This window comes from Siniperca chuatsi, linkage group LG16 (genome assembly GCF_020085105.1).
Source record: "Siniperca chuatsi isolate FFG_IHB_CAS linkage group LG16, ASM2008510v1, whole genome shotgun sequence".
NCBI classification, from domain to species: domain Eukaryota; kingdom Metazoa; phylum Chordata; class Actinopteri; order Centrarchiformes; family Sinipercidae; genus Siniperca; species Siniperca chuatsi.
In genome coordinates this window covers 6,629,155-6,650,568 of record NC_058057.1, presented here as the reverse complement: position 1 = coordinate 6,650,568, position 21,414 = coordinate 6,629,155, and the positions used below count along the sequence as shown (strand labels likewise).

The 21,414-nt window shown below is 39.3% G+C and overlaps 1 protein-coding gene across 4 annotated transcripts in view; it reads right to left on the bottom strand.

The window, feature by feature from the left end:
- adgrf3b (adhesion G protein-coupled receptor F3b) overlaps positions 1-20,829 on the bottom strand; it is a 29,131-nt gene extending 8,302 nt beyond the window's left edge. For 3 of the 4 annotated variants that reach the window (XR_006374836.1, XM_044168313.1, XM_044168310.1), the window contains exons 1-13: positions 20,679-20,829; positions 20,189-20,248; positions 15,425-15,485; positions 15,081-15,093; positions 12,391-12,543; positions 8,587-8,739; positions 8,286-8,347; positions 8,117-8,175; positions 7,107-7,231; positions 3,443-3,673; positions 1,663-1,905; positions 1,396-1,536; positions 1,015-1,217 (exon numbers count right to left, since the gene is read on the bottom strand). Coding sequence is in view for 3 of the 4 variants with exons in the window: in XM_044168313.1 (XP_044024248.1) it covers positions 1,015-1,217; positions 1,396-1,536; positions 1,663-1,905; positions 3,443-3,673; positions 7,107-7,231; positions 8,117-8,175; positions 8,286-8,347; positions 8,587-8,739; positions 12,391-12,543; positions 15,081-15,093; positions 15,425-15,478 (1,437 nt within the window). In the remaining variant the exon portion in view is untranslated. The remainder of the gene's footprint in view (positions 1-1,014; positions 1,218-1,395; positions 1,537-1,662; positions 1,906-3,442; positions 3,674-7,106; positions 7,232-8,116; positions 8,176-8,285; positions 8,348-8,586; positions 8,740-12,390; positions 12,544-15,080; positions 15,094-15,424; positions 15,486-20,188; positions 20,249-20,678) is intronic. The other variant, XM_044168312.1, reaches the window with a different exon arrangement.
- Positions 20,830-21,414: the final 585 nt, after the last annotated feature.

Genomic DNA, 21,414 nt, shown 5'->3' with positions numbered 1-21,414 from the left:
CTAAAATACAACAAAAGAAAAGAGCAATTAGCAAAAACGTGTTCTAGAATGGGCAAATACTAGCTAGAAACCACCTCAGCATGCACCCCTGAATTCGTAGCCTCCCACCGCCACGATATTGGCCCCTTCAAATCTATGATAGGGATGCACAATATTGGATTTTTGCCGATATCCAATATGCCCATATTTTCCAACTAATTTTGGCTGATTGCAGATGCCGATATATGCACATATTTAACAGAAGCGGAATTAACATATTATTATGCCTACTCTTATCGTGATGGGCTACTGACAAATGCAGACATAAAATTCAATGCTTTTTAAAATATACACATTCACTGGGCAAAATAAGAAAACTACTGCTGACAGGTTTTTTTCCACTGGTGCTTGTTTCTCTTTGTTCTATACAAATTTGTCGTAATGATCGGGATGACGGCTCTTGAGATGGGCAATTAAATTTGTAGTGTTAAAGGAATGCATTTTGGCTCCTCCTCACATAAACGACGCTGAGCAATCATTGCAAATAGCAAATTTGTTATCCGTTTCGGACACTTTAAAAAACCTCCACACCGCAGACATACTTGCGTCACGTGTGCATAATTAAAGTGGCATTTTATCGGCCTGTCATATGCAGAAATGTTCATTTTGGGCCGATGCGATATTTCATTTTAAAGCCTCAATAACGATGACGTGCCAATATTATCGCGCATCCCTAATCTATGATGTGAGAAATTACTGTAGCAGAGCTCATCTTTTCAGTGTAGGGGGTTTAAAGGTCAGACCCATATTGAGGCTACTAAATCCCTAAAATGTGATAACATCAGATTGTATAGAATGTGTTTTTATATTTTCAAATTACAAATGACTTGTATTTTAATTAAATACATTTTCTCATACCAGTATTTTGTATTTTATTTTGATACATTTGACGACCAAGTATTTGTAATTTGTAACAAGATATTTTTTGATGTATTTGTGCCCATCTCTGGTCATGAGCTGTAATGCCACACTCACATCTGCAGCATTTAAAACTTTGTTCAACTCTTCGTTGATGCAGTAGGAGTACACCAGCTGCCAGGCGGTATTGACTTCACAAGTACGTGACTTATAGCCAGTCCTGCCCTCTGTACATGTTCGATTAATCACTGTGTCTCCAGCTGGGGTTTTTGGCCAAAACTCGCCATTTTGTGACTCCTCACTGCAAAATTTTGCACCCTCTTGAAGAAAAATATAAGAAAAATATTAGTTGATGGAAGAGACAATGCAAATAAATGTAATTAGAAACAATGTAATACAGTTTTCTGAGAAAGTTAGAATATCATACTGTACCATAGACTAAGTTGAAAATAAGACAGGTTAAACCAAAATAATTATTTTTTTCTGAGACTCAATTACCATAAAGTACTGGGATATCCACTTGTGCACTTTTTACTTGTTCCTTCGTGTTTTTAAAAGTGACATTAACATATTGTCTATTGATGGTTTTCTGGCAACTGATAGAAGCTCTGAAAGAATAGACCAGGTAATCTCCAACAGCTGTAAAGAAAAAAAAATGAATATTAGTTTTAGGGGAAGGTTTGTGGATTTTACATGCATTTTGCAGGAATAGTGTGAATTTAAATTGGACAGCTAGATTTGTGAGATACTGTAGGTTTCTCTTACATGTGTTATCTAGTTTACTTTTTAGTTCACCCATGTAGCTCCATGTAACTTCAAAGCTCTCTGTGCTGGCTAAGATGGTGGCAGTGATGCTAATGTCAACACTTTTAGGGATCGGCATTATCGAACAGTCCGCAGTAAGAGGGTTGATCTTCAAGTCGATCACATCAGGCAGGAGTGCCACATTCAATTGTGTCTTGGCTGTGTGCCTGACTGACCCACTAGTGAATCCACATTCGTATGTGCCTGCAGGGAACATGTAGATAAATAAAAATGATATTACTCGATTTTGACTACTTGTGCATCAATATGTATGCAGACATTTTACTGTTGTAGCTGCTCAACTATATTAACTATAACTAGTTATAATTACTTAATATACAGTTCGCTATTTTAGTTCAGTGGTTCCCAACCTAAAGGGTCACAAGATAAATCTGAGGGGTTGTGACATGACTAATGGGGCAGAAGAAGTAATAAGAGAAGGTCTGCTGAACAAATCTTTATTCATTTAAAAAAACTTTTTAAAAATTTTGAACAATGAATTGTGTTTTATAAGCTTATCACTAATTGTCTTATGTAAAATCTTAATGTGAAAAGTAACTATAACTGTCAAATAAATGTAGTGGAGTAAAAAGTGCAATATTTCCCTTTGAAATGTAGCAGAGTAGAAAGTAGCATCAAATGGAAATACACAAGTAAAGTACAAGTATCTTTAATTGAAGTGCAGTAATTGTAGTACTTGTAATACCCTTTTTACATCAAAATTAGCGCATATATGCAGGTTTTTTTAAACGCGGGTAAACCCACATTGCCAGTAGACAAGTTTGCTTTTTTTGTTTTTTTCTGATGTGTCACGTTCGTAATGTGTTTGCTGTGTGTAGCCCATATACACATGTATAAAAATAAGGTGTAGCTGCGGTGTTTCTAGTTAACAGCACCGTGCTGGGCAGGTGAGAGGTGTGTTTACGATGTTTGTGTGCTCTGAAAGATGTCACAGCGCCGATATAAAGTCACAGCTGACAGACTAGCATGCTAATACTACATAAACATATGGATGAGACTAGTAACTTACTAGTAAGTAACTTTTCACCACTGCTGACTGGAAAACATCTTAATCGTATATACAGTATCCTATAAATGTTGATACAAGACGGTTATGTACCCTTAGGGATTTAAGCCGTCCGTATAACATTCAACATTTGGGAGGACTCATTGTGCTGTTAAGTTTGTATTCCACTCAGAAAGTGAAAGCTAGTTAGCCTAGCTTGCTAATGTTAGCACTGAGTTTCACTGATGTTACTTTTCATTCATATTATTTCAACAACTAATGAGTCATCTGCACCTCCTGCACACTCAGTTTTGGGTTTGTTAGTGTTATAGATAGGAGGGGGTCTAACTAGCGTTAGCTGTGTCTCTCATGGGTCCAATAGTGGTGATGTCTGTCAAAACACACAGCAATGAGTAGTTAATAGTAGTTACTCTGTGATTTAAATTGCAATACACAGTAATGAGTTGTGGAGTACCGTAGGAAGTATTCACTTCACAGATGGGACTAAGCAATGGCTAACAACTATTTTTTGTGCCTGGCAGCAGAGTTATTGCACCAATCACATACCCAATACCGTAATTGTCATTCAGAACCTAAAATTCACGCTCCCTGGAGAACACTAATGTAGTGGGCGCTATCAAATAAAATTAATTTTAATTTTAGTTAGACTTTTTTAAGAATGATGATGATGAACAATGATTTAAGCAAGAATCATTGTGAAACATTTGTACTTGCCTTCCCAGATGCCTGTCACGTTCTGTAGTGTAATTGCAACACAAGACTTATATTCCTTTGTGGAACAGTTTTGGTCTAGTTCCACTACACTGCCTTTGTTGAGCTCAAAGCGTTCATACTTCCTACTCATGTTCCAACCAGAGCTGTCCATCGCCTCCTCGAATGTGCATTTAATTTGTGGAGAGGACAGGTAGTACACTGTATTATCCAGGGGCTCTATGGTGACCATTCCTGTTTGAAGAAAGCAATATAAATACACAGCAATACAGTAATTATGACTAGGCTAGGAGTAGGAGGTATAGCCTTTCAGTGTCACTCCAGTGGTTTGTGAGTCACTACAGTGACAGTACAGACATCTGTCTATCTAAGGCTTTGGTTCAGAGCAAGATACCTCAATGCCTTCTGGTTAGATTGCTATGATGCTTACTCACGCATCTCGGTGGAAGATTGGTAATGATTTAGGTGTTTCCTGACTACTTTGACCAATAACAATTTAACTCATGGTTCTATTTCATATGCGCCCTGCCCTCTAACAGGCTTCACTATTGGTTTACCCATACGAGGCTACGACTTGGCACCTGAGAAAAAATCTTTGCACTCACCGCCTAATCAGGGGGTAGCACCCTAAACCTATAAAGCCCCAGTGCATGCATTGCTCGTCTCCCTTTTCTACTGAGCTATACAGTCAGAGCACTCAGCAAAACATTGTCTCCATCCGCTCTCGCTGAGATCCACTAGGAGTCCTATCAAGTTTCTCGTTACCTGTTTCGGCCTGCCTGCTCCCTCCGGTCTTCCTGATGCTGATAAGGGGCACGCGGCAGTGGCTACTAGCCATGGTAACGTCTTCTTACGACGGCGAAGAACATCCGTAGCAGAGGCCTTGTGTTGCGGTCCCCTGAGGGCATAGCACACTTATGCTAACTGTAGGTTAGTACCGCTCAGACTGCGTCACTAGTTAACAGGCTCTAGCTACATCATGACCTGCTATCTGTTTAAGCACTAGCTAGCAACACTAGTTCCCTAGATTGCTCGCTCCACAGCAGTCAAGGTATCTATAACTCCCAGGTTTTTACTTTTGTCCCGGTGAGTAAGTGGCCCAGAGTTGAGCCGCCAACCCCTGTTAGCACTGCTAGCTCTTTTGGCACTGTTAGCACTGCTCACACTGTTAGTGCATCCAGCTCTGCTAGCTGCCACCATTTCGGTTCTGCCACCTCAATTTGTAAGCTTGTTATGTCAGAGGTGAGTAGGCAATACCAGCCCAGACACAAAATGGCGACCTGAACATTACTGCAGCCGGGCTGTGTTCCAGTTGAACTAGCCCAAAGCCTGCTAGAGTGAGCACTTTCTTGTCGGGTGGGAATCCCCTGAATCCCCCCCATATTTCAGGCCTCTCTCTCCATCCCCGCTGAGAGGGCAGCCTTGGAGGAGGAAATAGGTGCCATATTGGCAGTCCCCCACTCTGAGGTGTGGATGGGCTTCTTCTCCCCCGTATTCCAGGTGCCCAAGAAATCGGGGGTCATGTGCATCCTAATCGGCTACATTGTATAGAGGCTTTTTTGCATGCTGACAGCTTATGGAGTGTATCCAGCCAGGTGAATGGATGACATCCATAGACCTGACTGATACGTACTTCCACGTCCCCATTCTGCTGCACCACAGGAAGTACCTGCGCCTTGCGGTGGGGACAAAGAGCCATCAGTGCTGCCGCCTCTCTTTTGGATACTGGCCCCACACACATTCCCCAAATGTGTGGAAACAGCGCTGGCACCGCTCAGGGAGAAAGACGTGAGAATCCTGAACTACATTGACAATTGGCTGATTCTCGCAGTCCAGGCAGGAGGGGGAAGCCCACACAGCATTGGTCATCCAACATATTTGCAGCTGGGCTTCGCCATCAACCCCAGCAAAAGCGCTCTTCAGCTGAGCCAGCAGATGCCATGCCTTGGGCTGCTCTTGGACTCCCATGCCATGACTACAAGTCTGTCAGAGGAGTGTGTAGAGGTGATTTTACAGCTGACCCGGCGCATGAGGTCCAAGGCCATGGTGCCAGAGACATATGTAGTGTGTTATAGTGTTTTACAGCATAAATACACATTTGCAGGTCATTTAGATGTGCTATAGATCCTTTTTGCTGTACTTGAATATAACAATCTTTTGATGTTAACCTCTCATCACACATTTTGCATCTCAATATAGCTGCTCTAACAGCACAGTTTCTGTTATTAACCTGCATTTTTGTTTATTTTGTCTGATGATGATCATAAAATAATGATTATATCGGCAGTACTGTGAATTTGGCTGCATTAAAACAGAGTGACAGTAATCACAGAGAGCCGGAGGAGGCTGAACAGAGGTTTAACAGGCTGTCTCCCTCCCTTGCTTTTCTCCTTCTATCTCTCCCTCTCACTAACTACAAACATGAAAAACTAGTTATGCCGTCAGAAACAAATTAAATGCATCAATAAAATACATTTTCAGTCAATTGCCAATAAATACAGTGATCTATTTGAATGAAAAGTATGAAAGTGAATTTCACGCTTTGGAGACGGGAGCTCAACACGTCTGTTGCAATATTTTCCGACATGCCAGGGGGCGTGCAAACACAATATCATGTGAATAAGCAAGAAGTCAATGAGTGTTACCAGATAAATGTCATTATCCAACATGGCAATCCCTCATACTTTTCTGACTGAATAAGGCTTGGGATGAAGCTACTTAGTTACTCTAAACATCCAGGATTACAAATTTCTGTTCCAAAGACAATCAGTTCGTTTTAATGCACTTAAGTAACTGGGTTACAGTTGTAACCTGAGTGCTTTATCCTGCAAGCTGATTCCTTTTCCATAATTGGGGAAGGAAATTAGAGAAAGCTGATTTCCCCCAGGAAGATTTCTACTGGAGCATGGCGATTTCTTGTTCATGTATACATGTAACCAGGTTTCTAATCGACCTTTTACACATATGAATGTGCAGGACAAAGACTGCAGATAGGGAAAGTTGCACTGTGATAGCAGAGCAGCTGGATGAAAAGAGAGATAATTACATAAATCTGCAGTGCACTGTGTGTAAATGTTTCTTCCGATTATATGCGTAAACTGGTCACTGAAGTAACCTGGTTTCTTGAGCGCATAAAAATGTGTTAGAGGCTCATCATTTTTGGTTGTTGCCTGAAAAAATACCCCAATTTATTATAAGGAGCTGATCAGTTTGAAATGTTATATCCCCACACATCCACTTGTAGCCACTTGCAAGAAGATGCTGTTCACTGCAGCTTACAGTGAAACCAGACTTTCTTGCACTGAGGACAGATCGAGAAATAGTAAGTGAAGACACAAATGGGGAGAAAATACAAATTAACTGCTGATTATGCACCAGATGCACTTGTCCCTCTAACTATGTTGGCAGTGGTGTTTTTAATGATATTACACAAATATTTGTGATTCATTGCTGTTTCTAATATTCAAAAGAAACAGATAGATTCCTGGATTTTAAAACATTAAAAACCAAAAATAATGGGTCCTAATTTTGATGCATCATGGCCATATTATATACTCAGAGTGCAGAACAAAAATACAGCAGATAGTAGTCTATTGAGCATGCAGTACAACAGCTAAGAAATAGCTGTAAAATAAATGACAATAAACATTAACACTTTTTTACTGACCTACAGTGTCGACCAAAAGCACAGCTAGAAGATCTTTTTCCAGGTAGGTCACTATGCCTTGAAGTTTAGAAGTGGCAAATTTGACGCTGACTGCTGCCTCAAAGTCAGCAATGCTGTTGCCTTGCCTTTAAGATTTGGAAAGGATCAATGAAAGATCATTGATTAGTGAGACAGAAATTATCTGTATTTGTGATAAAAGTAATATGAGATTTGCAATTGAAATGCTTACAACCAAGGTGTGACAACTGTCAAATCTTAGTTTCCTGATCAGTTTTTGAATGTATATATTTTTTAATTTGCTTATTTGAGAAAGAAGTGTTTTTATTATAGTGAATATAGTGAACATTATTTGCAAGCACTGGTTTCACCAGTCCCTTTATCTGATGTCAAATGATGGTACATGCCAAGTGTTGCTGGATCACTGGGTCTCTTATATCTTATATACTACTAATTAGGCATGGGTACGAGTAAATATAGTTCATATAAGAACCCATTGCTCATAGGAAGGAACAGGTTAAGAAATTGGTTTTCAGGGAAATTAACCAAAGTGTTTAAAGGCTGACAACATGTAGGATGCACCCACTGTCCACCCAATCACCTCCCTACAACTTCAGAGTGGCACAAGAATGTAACATTTTCTGGGCTGGAAAAACTGGATATGAATATGCAAGTACGTCACCATTAAAATTCACTTGGCATTCTGTCTGAACACACAAAGATGTGACCATATTTGTGCATTGTCCATTTCCAAGGTCTTGTTTTTACAGGATTTGACAAGAGGCCTAGAAATGTGAATTCAGTAAACTTTTGGTCACTGCTAAATAAGAGTAGAAGGTAAATACACTTATCAAGCAAAGACAAATGCACTCTCTTTGCCCTGAACTGAGCCTCTCAAGCAGAGCATCCCTGCATAAGGGAATCACACCATTCATTTCAGTCAGTGCTCTTCTTTGATAAAAAAGAATTAACGTGTCAAATTAATAAATTCATATCTTTGCAAAGTACAATACCTCTGACCGGTTACATTCAAGTACGTAAAGCCATTCAGTCCTTCAAAGGCAGTTACAAGCTGTGAAAAGAAAGAGCATGAAATTTTTTTGATTTATTTGACTTATGTATACAGTGGCAAACATCTTTAGGAATATATAAGTATAAATTTGTGATGAGAGAGAGATGTACCTGGGTAGTTTTGATGGAATCCCAAGTGGATGCACTCAGTATAACTGTTCCATTGATGTGAACTGTGTTGATTGCAAACATTGTCATTAGTTTCAGTTCTGATATCAACAAGCATATTTATCCATATGGAAAAAGTCAAGAACGGGAATAAAATCTAACAACACAGTAGTATGCAGGAACACTTTCAGATAAGGATGACTCTATGCACTAAATTACAAAATACATTGAATCATCAACAGGAAATACTATTACAAATGCTACAAAAAAAGGAGGAAAATTGGTCACGCATCAGGACTGTTACCTTTAACTATGGCAACGCAGAGTGGTGTGATGTTGGACACATTTTGTGTGCAAGTAGTTTCACGGCAACAGCTGTAATTGTAGCACACTTCGTTGCTCCAAATGTACCCTTCAGAGCAGTTGCAAGTGGATTTATCTCCAACAATCAGGCACTCTAGTAAGAGAAGCACATCAAATCCCTGAAAACTTGCCTTTCTCTATAACATTAAATATAATGACTAAATATTCAACAATCAATGGGTGGGTGTGGTTTGAGCACATTTGATAGACAGTTACGTGGCAAAATAAACAAATAACCCCACAACTTACTGCACATTTTGAATAAATTGTTTGCCAAACTCCGATTGGAGCATTGAAATATATGACACCACATTTTTCTAACTGAGCCCCACCCACTTCCAACCAGTATGAAGAGCACAGAAAAAACACAAATTCAGAAATCTCAAAGTCGACATCTTTCATGGAGAACTATCGTTTGGTTCGCTCACTAAACCCTTAATAGTTTTACACAAACTATCATCATGAACTTTGATAATAGTAAAAGAAGAAAACTATCTGAAAGACCATGAATTGGAGAGAAAATGTTGTATTTCAGCACTGTATCCTCATACAAACAGCTATTGCTAATTTCTCAAAAATAAATAAATGCAAAGTGCTGAGTGTCTAACAGGAAAGTGTTACCAAACCAGAAACTACAGCAAAGAACAACTAAACCTGGCAACAGAAACCTGGGCCTGTTTTACAAAGCAGGATTATTGGGTTAGCCAGCAACTTTGGGGTTACCTTTGGCTTTGGGGTCTTGAGTTCTATGCATGAACTCATAGTTAGATTGGTAAACCTCTAGTTAACAGAGCCAGGTGGTAACTAGCTTAGTGTGACCAGTTATCCTGTATCACCAGTGTTGGTTTTACATACCTCAAAAAGAGTCTAATCTACATCTAATAAAAAAAGGGAAAGTAAACAACTATATGTGTACTTTCACTCTTTGATCTTTGTTTTACTTCGGTGTTAGGTGTTAGCCAAAAACCTACTGGCTATCCTTCCCCCAGCATGTGTTTGGCCAACCCGTTCTCATTCCCAGGTCATCAAATACCAACGTTTTTTCACGCTCCTTGGCATCTCATACAGATGCACAAGGTACCCTTTATCATCTGCATGAGATGCACCAGGCTTTCAATTAACTCCAATGTAAAACCATCCATGCCAATATTAGATGCTCAGAACTACTCCGGCCGTCCATTCACTCCAATATTATCCTGACCACGGTGCTATAAGACGCTGTGAGCATCAGTCCCACTGGAGACCCAAGGACCCGCCGCCCAGAAGTATTTTCCTCACTGTTAATTCCCATGTTAAGGTTTTCTTTCAATGATATCATCATTTCTCAACAAAAAAATGCGTCCTTGATAATTCAACACTAAGGTAGGTTAATGTTACGGCTATCAATTTAGATTATTTCTTCTTCAGTTCTGAAAAAAAAAATTTTGTCCAATTAATTTCTATTGGCCTGCATCCATGTTGCGTGACTGCCAAGTTTCTTTTGTCAAAATCAAAATGGCGGACATTCCTTTTATGCACATGCAGTGTTTTAAAATAGTTTCTGCATTAAAATGCATTTTGATAACATTTCTAGCGAAAAAAGGAACATTTTATTTACATAATCTTCGTTCAGTGAATGTATATGATCCTTAGTTTTATTAGGTATTACGCAGATTCTCTCAGGTATCAGATCGTTGCTACGTGTACGTAGGGCATTGTGGGCGGACTTGGTATGTTAAACTTGTGTTTTGGGCTGTCTGCCGTCAGTGGGCTTCATTCCATTTCAAATTGCTGCTGGTTGGCCGTAACCTGTATCAAAATGCCACTATCTCTGTTAAGAAAAGGAGTTTTATAGCCTGTGATTGTAAAATGTGAAGTTGCTCATTTCATTATATTTTACCAAGAATATGTGACTGAGGATATTTAATTTTTTCTTCGTCCATAGCACAGTCCAAATTTCCTTTGTACAGTCAATGTTTCATTTCAAGTTTATATCCCATTTCAAAACTATTACGTTTATAGATTATGTAAATAGATTTTAAAATGTCAATTTAATTTACTTTAATTTCATTACTATATTATTAAATATAGATATAATTAATTGCACAGGATAATAAATAAATATGGTTAAAACTGATGTTCACTCCTTTAGAATTAGATATTTAAAATCTGATGACATAAATGTTTTTACCTTCCCTTTAAACTCCCCAGGTTACTCTCAATTCAGTATTTACAACTTCCAATCCAATCCAAAAAAATAAAAAATTCCTAAAAACTACAATTCCCTAGAGGCCTGTCATGCAGCTTGATATCTATATTGAGCTGCAGATGGTTCTGCTCACACCATGAGACAAAGTTATCCACCACAGCCCTGTACTCAGTCTCATCACCACAGCTGATACATCCCACCACAGCAGAGTCATCAGAAGACTTCTGAAGATGGCAGGACTCTGTGTGGTAGCTGAAGTCTGTGGTGTAGATAGTGAAGAGGAAGGGAGAGAGGACAGTCCCCTAAGGGGCCCCAGTGTTGCTGACTACGCTGTCCGACACACAGTGCTGCAGACGCACATGTTGTGGTCTGCCAGTCAGGTAGTCAACAATCCAGGACACGAGGGGGGCATCCACCTGCATTGCTGCCAGCTTCTCACCCAGCGGGGCTGGCCGGATGGTGTTGAAATCACTGGAGAAGTCAAAAAACATGATCCTCACTGTGCTCACCGGCTTGTCCAAATGGGTGTGGATGCGGTTCAGCAGGAAGATGATGGCATCCTCAACTCCCAGTCGGGGCTGGTAGGCGAACTGAAGGGGGTCCAGAAGGGGTCTGACCATGGGCCGCAGCTGTTCCAGCACCAGTTTCTCCAGGGTCTTCATTATGTGGGAGGTCAGTGCCACTGGTCTGTAGTCCTTGGAGCCACTGGGACGCGGCATCTTCAGCACAGGAACAAGGCAAGATGTCTTCCACAGAACAGGGACTCTTTGAAGACTCAGGCTTAGGTTGAAGACATGGTGAAGGACTCCACATAGCTGGGGGGCACAGGCTTTTAGCACCCCGGGGCAAACGCCATCGGGGCCTGCAGCCTTGTTTGAGTGGAGTTTTATCAGCTGTCCTCTCACCTGGTCAGCAGTCAGGCACACAGGTGGTTACAGGCGGGGGACGGGGGGAGTCGTCAGTTTGGAGAGGGCCGTTAGCCTGAGAGTCAGATGAGGGGGGAGTAGGACTCTACAAGGAAGATGGAGGAGGGGGTAGCAGTGGACTCAGAGGAGTCTGAGGGCACTATACTACGTCACCTGACTTCCTTAAGGCTTTGTGGCCACCCTGTGCATCTCATATAAACGCTAAAGGGTACCTTGTGCATTTGTATAGAACCCTGAGGGGTGTGACAAAACATCAGTATTTGACGCCCTGGGCATGAGACTGGGCTGGTTACCTAGAATTCCTAAATCTGCGTCCTACTCGAAGATGAAAGTTTGTGGAAGCGTATTTCATTTCAACCTTAATTTTACAACATAGGCTTGATAGGCATGCTGATCAATAGCAATAATTTATTATCCAAGATTCCTGGCTTTTCAAAACTCTAAGATATGGAATATGCACTGTGTCTTTTTATTGCTTAAATATGGATTTGGTTCACATTACAATAACTGTGCAGTGCATAATGAGTTGTGTTGCATGCACTCTACCTCCATCCATTTCCCCCTCATTGTATTAAAGAAGAGCTGTTTGGTATAATAACCAAAGAAAGAAGAAAGTGCTCCAGCACGTTACCTGCTATCAGTTCACTGTGTAAGAGGGCCACTGTGTGGGAAACTCCACTGGTACTGGTCACTTGGAGGTCAGTTGTATTCAAAACTGACAGTATGGTCTGGGCTTCCAGTGTGACATTACTCTCCACCATCAGCTCAGCAATGTAGACATCTTCTACAACAACATGAGATATTTTTATGTTATCTTTTTGTATTTTTAGCAAGTCTGTTGAGCTGAAAAGGGATTTAATGCATACAATAGCACCTTGACTGAAGTTGATAAAATATAAACTTGTAAGGGACGGATTTATGCTGTAGAAAATACAGAAAATGAGGATTAATGCTCAACAACGTAAACAAATATAGAGAAGAAACACTTTCTAGAAATGAAAACGTAAGAAAACAAAAAGTTGGAGCATTGCTGAAAACATAGGCAAGTTATTCATATGGTCAAAGAGCCCCTTACAGGCTACTAACAAATAAGAATGAAAAATAAGTAAAAGAACCCCCCCCCAATTGTATTTAGTGAAACTACACATAACGGGTGAGACAAGAGATAACGTAATACATTGGGTGACTTCACAAGGTTGACGCAATGGGGGAAAACATGCATTAAGTACATACAATGGCAATAACAAAAAAGGTTAGGGTTGAATTTGAACTGAAATAGTTGTTATGATGTGGGGTGTGTGTATTACAGAGGAGTGCAGTGCAGTCTGTTGTGTAGGATTCCATTCCATTTCTTGGGGAAATACATATATGTATATATTCTTTGTCTTCCTCTCGGTTGTTGCCACGATTCACCGTAAAGTACGGAGCCCCCTAAAGGTCACAGCGAGGGCTTCTTTTGCATTCCCTCAGAATATGTTTTGCGTTACCTCACAATTTTGCATTCTCTCCCCAGGGCTTGAATCCTGGCACAATTTGTTGAGGTTTTCTGAGGTATTTTATGGAAGTTTTCCCAGGGCCGTAATTATAATATATATTTGGGGGGGGGGTTCAAATATGCTCAAAATGTTCCTCCAGTAAGTAAAAGGACTTTAAAATCAATTCTAAAAGATACAGGTAGTGATGCAAGCAGAGAGGTAATGTGATCTCTTTTTTTTTGTATTGGTCAAAATCCTGGCTGCAGCATTATCTGTAATTTTCTTAAAATCATTCTGAGTTAAAAATGATAAAATTTTGGCAATGTTCCTCAGATGGAAAAATTGTGTTTTTGTGACCTTGTTAAAATGGCTAATAAAGTTAAGATCAGAGTCTAAAACCCCTCCCAGATAAGTAACATGTGTTTTGATTTGCTTGAACAGGCTAGCAAGCACTGACTCAAGTCTCTGCCTTTCTGCTTTTGGACCAGTGAGTAGAATTTCTGTTTTCTCCATATTTATTTTTAGAAACTTTTTACTCATTCAAATGTTAATGTCAGTGAGACAGGTAAAAAGAGCATAAAGAAAATTCCTGACATTTGAGAACTGAGGTGACAATTTATTTTTAGCTGGCAAATAGCAGATTTCCAAGGTGATTTGTGGGCTACTTGTGTTTTTTTAAATCTTGGAGGAACTGCTGTTTAAAAAGAAGACCTCAACTTATTAAAATCATGCACTGAATCATCAACTAAGCAAGCATTCAATGGAGTAACAACAACAGACTCATGACACTGTTGTGATGCAGACATAGTAGCATAAAAAAAACAAGAAACAGAAATGGTCAGAGATGGGAACATCCTATTTCGATACCCCTTATGATAACCAAATCTAATGTATTCCCATGGTTGTGGGTGGCCCTCTTTACATGTTGCACAAGACCAAGACAGACCAGAAGAGATGTGACAGGCAGCTAGTCAGAGGCAGGGAGGATGCGAGAGGAGCGTGTGTCCAGAGATGGAAATTCTTGCTCATCCAGAATGCTAAACCTGTTGAACACCTGGGTATGGTAGGGCAGAGTAGCACAAGAGGAGCCCGCCGCACAGTGTTTGCCCTTGCGGATAGTGTTCCAAGGACCATGGAGTGAAATTAACTGGAGCAATCTTTGGTTTTGCTCCCAACCAAATCCATGCAGCTTTGGCTGGAGGAGGAGGCTCAACACATGGCACAGTGGAGTGTAGTTCTTAGCCTACTGTAGCATTGGTAGTGGGACCCAGGACTACAAGTGAGTCGAGTAGCTGTTCGTCCTACAAGTGGTCTACTGTAGAGATTTTGCTTCTGCCTCCAGTAGTAGTGACTTGACAGTATCAGCAGTCCTCCTGGACAAGCTAGCTCCCAATGCTAAAAACAAGCTGGGTTGTGCTTCGGATGGGGAGGTGAACATAACAGCTTAAACTCAGAAACACGTGATTCTGTTAAAAGATATTGTTAAAAACGACCAAGATCTAAAAGTAGTATCATTAAAATCGAATAAAAAGTCAATTTATGACAGCCTCTTGTAGGTAGACACAGCCGCCAATGCATGCGCATCTCAGTCATTAGCACATGTAATCATAATCATAACTAAACAAATTGCCATTATTATTACTAGCCTACTGGTTCTAGTATTACGTGTACTGCAGTTCTGCATTTGGTTTGTCCAAGTCATGTTGCCGTACCCAGCAGAAGCAATACTGTCTCTCTATTTCATTACTTTCAATTGTATTAAAAAGTGGAAAACTAGAATGTGATATGAGTGTTACGTAGGTTATATCACTGTCGATAGTGATTGTTTTTGTGCTAAGCGACTCACCTGATGCAAGGACCTGCAATGGCAAGAACAGGTAAACAACAGAATTAGTCTTTCTATCATGGGTGTAATTCAGTCTTATGTCAAATTAAAATATATAAATCTTTTTAGCATGCCAAATAAACATGGATGTACATACAAAATTTAGTTTTGTCATTTTAATTTTTGTCAGTGAATAAAACAGTTTATATACATGTAACACTCTAAATTGTGTGCATTAAAATAGAATATTAGAATATAAAAATAAAATTAGAAATTAGAAATAGTAGAAATTTAAACAAGATTCACTTGGCTACAATCCTAAGATCTAAAGATATATAACACATTAGACTGAGAAGCATCTTTACCTGATAGTTGATGTACATAGCTCCAATCAGAAACATAAACACCCTGGAACACATTGTTATTCTGGTGGGAAAACACACACCAATTAAGGAACAAGGAGACATACATACATGCTCATATATATACTGTATATACATACACTTACTTGTCATGTTACAAAATGTTCTCACATATGCAGATGACAGCACCCAAAATTGGCAGCATTTGAATTTACACTATTCCAGTGTTTAAAAGTCTGCAGTCTAATTATCAGTTAACTGATCGGTTTTAAATTTGAATAACTGAAGCAAAGCTATATCAGATTCACATGTATGTCATCAATGGACTAATTAAATCAACTATTTTTTGGTTTTGGCCTTGAGGGAGATATCTCTACAACTACTTTCCAGATTATCGTGGAATTTGATATTTAAGATATTCAGGGTCCTCAGAAGATGATTTGACCAACACTGTGGTGCATCACAAACAGGGGTGTAGTGGAGGGTAAATGCATGTAAAAATGCTTTAATACACCGCTAAAAAATGAAATGGTGTTCATGCACTTTATATTCATGGAAGCAAAGAGCAGCCATTAAGCTAGCACCTACTAAGCAAATGTAAAAACAATTGAACTGTCCTCTGCACTAAAGTCAACAAAAGCATTGAATGCTGCTGATTCCAAGCTTTTGACAGACAGGGCAGAGGTTTAATACAGAAAAGACAATGACAGGTGAAACATTAACACATCACTAGACCCATCAAAAATTGAAGATGAAGATGATTCCTAATATTTTTGGTGACCCCCTAACCTTTCTTCTAATGCCTTCATCAGACCAAATTTTCCAGTTGTACTAATAATGTTTCAATTTGCAACAAGGTGTAAACACAACATTGACTTATCACCTTATAAAGTTGTTATGGTGAACGTGTTAGCAAACAGTTGCCTTTTACACATCCAGCAGACACGGAGCAACATTAGCATTGATTTGAAGTCGTGTTTCTAGTCACCAAACAAATTTAAGTTCAACATTCAGTCTCCTTCTAGCTCTGTTTTGATCTTTGCCAACTCCTGAGGAATATATCTGGTTCTGATGTTGGTTTTATTCACAACTTTAACTTATTCTGGGATCGTTCTTCCCTGTTTGCACAAGATGTTCTTCACCCAAACAAGTCAGGTAGTCGCATGCTGGCGGTTAACCTGCAGCACGCTGTGCTGTCCTCCTCACGAAGTTGACTATTTACATCACCTGTTTCCCCTCGCTCTTCCTCTTCTCTGCCCACCAAAAACAGCCACGCACCCTGTGCTGTCACTACCTCCCCCTTGTGGACTGATCATAGTGCTGCTATCAGGAGCTCAGATCCCTCTAGTGCCACTTTTAACATTTCTGTGGTAATTTCGGATAGGTCCTTAGTGTGAAACAGACACAGCCGACACAGCAATAATAATAACTTAATAAAGATCCGGTCCAGAACCCTACCTTCAGTCTCAACCTCAAATCTGAAGCAGCACAGACTTTTAAGATGGCTCTTCTCAATGTAAGATCACTCTCTAACAAAACGTTTATTTTAAATGATTTTATCTCTTCTACTGATTTAGATTTTATGTTTTTAACTGAATCCTGGTTACGTCCTGTTGATCACAGTCAGCTGGCTGAATTGTGCCCTCCGGATTATGACAGCTTTAGATGCCCTAGGGTTTGTGGTCGAGGTGGGGTCCTTGTTATTGTCTATAGGAAGCATTTTAAGTGTGACCTAGTTTGCAATGATTTTTCCTCCTTTGAAGTGCTCATGTTTAAACTTGGCCCCCTCCCGGTCATATTTGCTATTAATTATCGCCCCCCTAAACCAGCTGGGTCCTTCTTGTTGGAACTCCCTGAGTTTTTATCCAGACTTGTGTTAAATTATGATAGAATTCTTCTTTATGGTGATTTTAATATTCATGTTGATGACTCCTCTAATGCCCTTGCTGCTGATTTTTTAAATGTCACTAACTCTTTTAACTTTCAACAACATGTGTCTGGCCAAACTCATTCCCGTGGCCACACCTTAGACCTAGTCTTTAGTCTGGACCTGAAAACCCCATCTGTGGAAATCAGGGACATGTTTGTATCTGATCACCTATGCATTGTTTTTAACTGTGAATTAGAGGCTGCTAGTACTGTCTTATCCCGCTCTAAGTACACACGCGTCCTTAATGAGCATAGTGCCTCAAAATTCTGTACACTGTTCAATTCTCCTGGCAGTGTGTTTCCCAATCCCTCCAACACTAACGATTTGGTTGATTATTTTAACTACCTGTGTTCTTCAACCTTAGATCTCATAGCTCCTCTGAAAAATAGACCAAACTCAAAGACTAGGAAACAGCCATGGTTAAATGACAGTATCCGAAGTTGTAAAAAGAAATGCAGAAGAGCAGAACGCAGATGGAAGAAATCAGGTCTCCAGGTCCACTTTGTGGCCATGAAAGAGTTATTACGCCTTTATAATAGGATGGTGAAGGATGCAAGAACATGTAATTTCTCTGCACTTATTTCTGCCCATCAGCACAACCCCAGATTCCTGTTTAAGACTGTGGATCAGTTAGTTAACCCTGCCTCTCCTTGTGCCCCTGCTGAGTGTGATGTTGATTGTGAAGTTTCTTTCGCACTTTGCTGGAAAGGTGGAGTTAATATGATCTGATATCACCCCCAATCCTGCCTTTTTAGATGTGGATCACCCGCTCAGGGATTCTTTGAGAAATTTTTCTGCTGTTACTCTGCCTGAACTCGCAGACATCATGTCTCTTTTGAGAGTGTCCTCCAGCCCTCTGGACAAAATCCCAACTAGGTTTTTATTGGAAGTTATGTATTGTGCCCCTTTTACAAATTATTTTTACTTTTATTTCGAAGATTCTTGAAAAACTTGTATCTAAGCAGCTTCTTCCTTCTTGGACTGGTTCTCATCTTATCTGTCCAATATGAAATTCTGTGTCAGCATTAATAACTTCATGTCATCCTTTTGCAATTTATGTTTTGAGCTACATATCACTAAGCTTGTCCAATCATGTTTTTATAACCTCAGAAATATTGCAAAAATATGATCTATTTTAAATCTTAGTGATGCAGAAACTGTTGTACATGCTTTTATCTCCTCACGCCTTTTATTATTGTAGCAGCCTGTTCACTTGTCTTAATCAAAAAACTTTGACACGACTGCAACCAGGACCAAGAAGTACGACCACATAACACCTGTTTTAGCCTCTTTACACTGGCTCCCTGTTGGTTTTAGGATTGATTTTAAGATCTTGTTGATTACTTTTAAGGCTCTTCATGGCCTGGCCCCAGATTATATTTTAGACCTTGTAATCCCCTTATGAACCTTCACGTAGTTTGAGATCTTCGGGCAAGGGTCTCCTGTCTGTTCCTGAGTCCGGGACAGAGCTTTTGCTATCAGGGCCCCGAGGCTCTAGAACAACTTACCCAAAGAAATTAGGTTGTCTGAGTCAGTGTCTTCGTTTAAGTCTCTTCTCAAAACACATTTTTATCTGAAAGCATATCCTGATTTTACCTGAACTGGCTGTTAATTTTACTGTTTATTTTATTGCTTTTGTGTATTTTATGTATTTTATTTATTTTTATTTCATCATTCACTGTGGTATTGTATTTCTTTAGTTGTGAAGCACTTTGTACTTTGTTTTGATAAGTGCTCTATAAATAAAGTTTTATTATTATTATTATTTAAAATAATCTCTTTGTCATTTGACTTATGTGTTAACTGTCTCAACATGAGCAAGTCTATATTTGACTATGAGTTTTACAGTGGTGCATATACACTATTATAACATGTTTATCCTAATGCTTTCATGACACTCTCATCAGCAGCTATCTGTTTTGCCTTCCAAAGTATGGGGAGCTCAAATTTTAACTTGTTAAACTTGTTTGCATCACTTTGAATTTGGACTATGAATACAAACAATGAGTTGGTGGTTTTCCCTGCTTCTCGTAACAGTGCATTGTTCATTCCTGCCCACATCATTGGTGTTATATACCCAGTATGGTCAAAGGCTTGTTGATGGTACAGTTCATGCCCACCTCATTTTCTTGTTGAGTTAGAACATGGTTTCCTTTTAGCCATTGTTACACTGTGGTCATATAACAGTGGAACAACAGTACAGACAGCTAGCACATAAAAGGCATGCATTTTCTTGCACAAATATGCAGATATTCATAAACGGACGTGCATATATGCGTCACGAATATACAGTTGCACGTTGACGTGTGCATACATACAGTTACAATGCCTACATACACACAAATGCACACGTTAACTAATCTAAAAGGGTTGGACACAATAACAGCAACACCTACTCAATAGCCATATCCATAATAATTATTATAAAATACCCCAATAATAATTATAATAATTATTTTTGAAGTTTACAATGTCCATTTTTGTTGAGATCGTCAAAGGTGTTGATATGGTGTTTTTTTAACATGTAGTGTGGTTTTCTTATTTTGAATTGTACATTGACTGTAAACACAGCATCCAACCAAAACTAAATATTATCAGCTTCACTAACTTCACAAAAGTAAAGGACCAGGCTCAGAATTGATATATTTATGGTGTTTAAAGCTAAAGAGCATTCATCATTTGACACATTACCTCAATGTTTGAAGATATATACAGTAAATCTGCTTCAATTCAGTATGGTTTTTCTAGGAAAGAGAAAAGTCTTTTCACACCCTATGTACAATTTGTGTAGAACCATTTCCCCCATTAAGGTAAGAGTAAATTGCCCATTTACTTACTGTGATTCTTCGCAGCCAGTCACTTATTCATGTAAGTGGAGAAATCTCCATGCAGTTCACCTTGATGATATCGCAAAATAGTGTATTAGCTCTCTGTTGTTTGGCCCATGGAAGAGTATAGACGGCTCCTTTTTGCAGGAATAACGTACATTTTTACACAGGTAAAGCATTTCATTTTGACTTTAAAAGGCTGATGGCTTCTAGTGCAATAGTAAGCAGAGTTCTCAAATGTAAACATGTCATTTATCCTTAAGAGGATATATGACTTTGTGGAGGAAGTTAGGGGGTGGTTGTTAGACCATTTAACATATCAAGCCAAAGAAATGTTTTCATATATATGATGCTATTTACACTAATAGTATTAATAATACTAATAAACTAATAACAATACTGTGTATAGTACAGTTAAGTGCTACGTGGTAAGATCTAGCCTCTGTAAAGATCTCATCTCTCTCACAATGATAAAAAAGCATTCATAAAAAGCTCTTACCTTGGCTTTACACTTAGCATTGTACAGAAAGCAGATGATTAACCTGTCAACTTTGCGGCAATTAGCAAACAGAAATCCATCTGTACTCCATCTATCTGAGTCAAAGTAAGTGAGCACATCTGTCAGAAAGAGTGGGTTAGGCTGGACAGGGTGTGTGTGTTAAGGGTAGTGTGTGTGTTTGGGGGTTGTTACGGGACACACTGAAGTCCTGAATTTGTGTTGAAAGACCATTTGCATGGATGGCATGCGTCCATGCCATGCTGGACTGGTCAGCATACGCACAGAGCCTTCCAGATTTCCATGGACATTTGTCTACCAAATCAAGTCTCCTTCAGGAGGTCAGAGAATATCAGCCTGTTTCATGAAACCAATTCAGTTGTTGCTTTCTTTGAGTCAGCTGGCCTCATTAAATCTCATGCTGAAGATTCTTGATAATCACAAAGCTGTTTATTTCCTGGCTCTTTTAACTAAAAATAAGATGTTATGAAGAAGTAGTTCAATATTATTTTGAATGCAGGAATTGAACTTGTACAGTGTATTTTTAAATTGTGGTGTTGCTACTTTTATTTAAGTAAAAGATCTGAATGATAGGACATAAAGAAAGTATTGCCCAATGTGGGGTTGTTGCAGCAGCAAAACTACAATAATGCGAGAAGGAAATTAGACTGAGCACACAACTAGAATATGAAATACAGCTTTAGAAACTACGCATAAGTACAATGATTACACTATAATA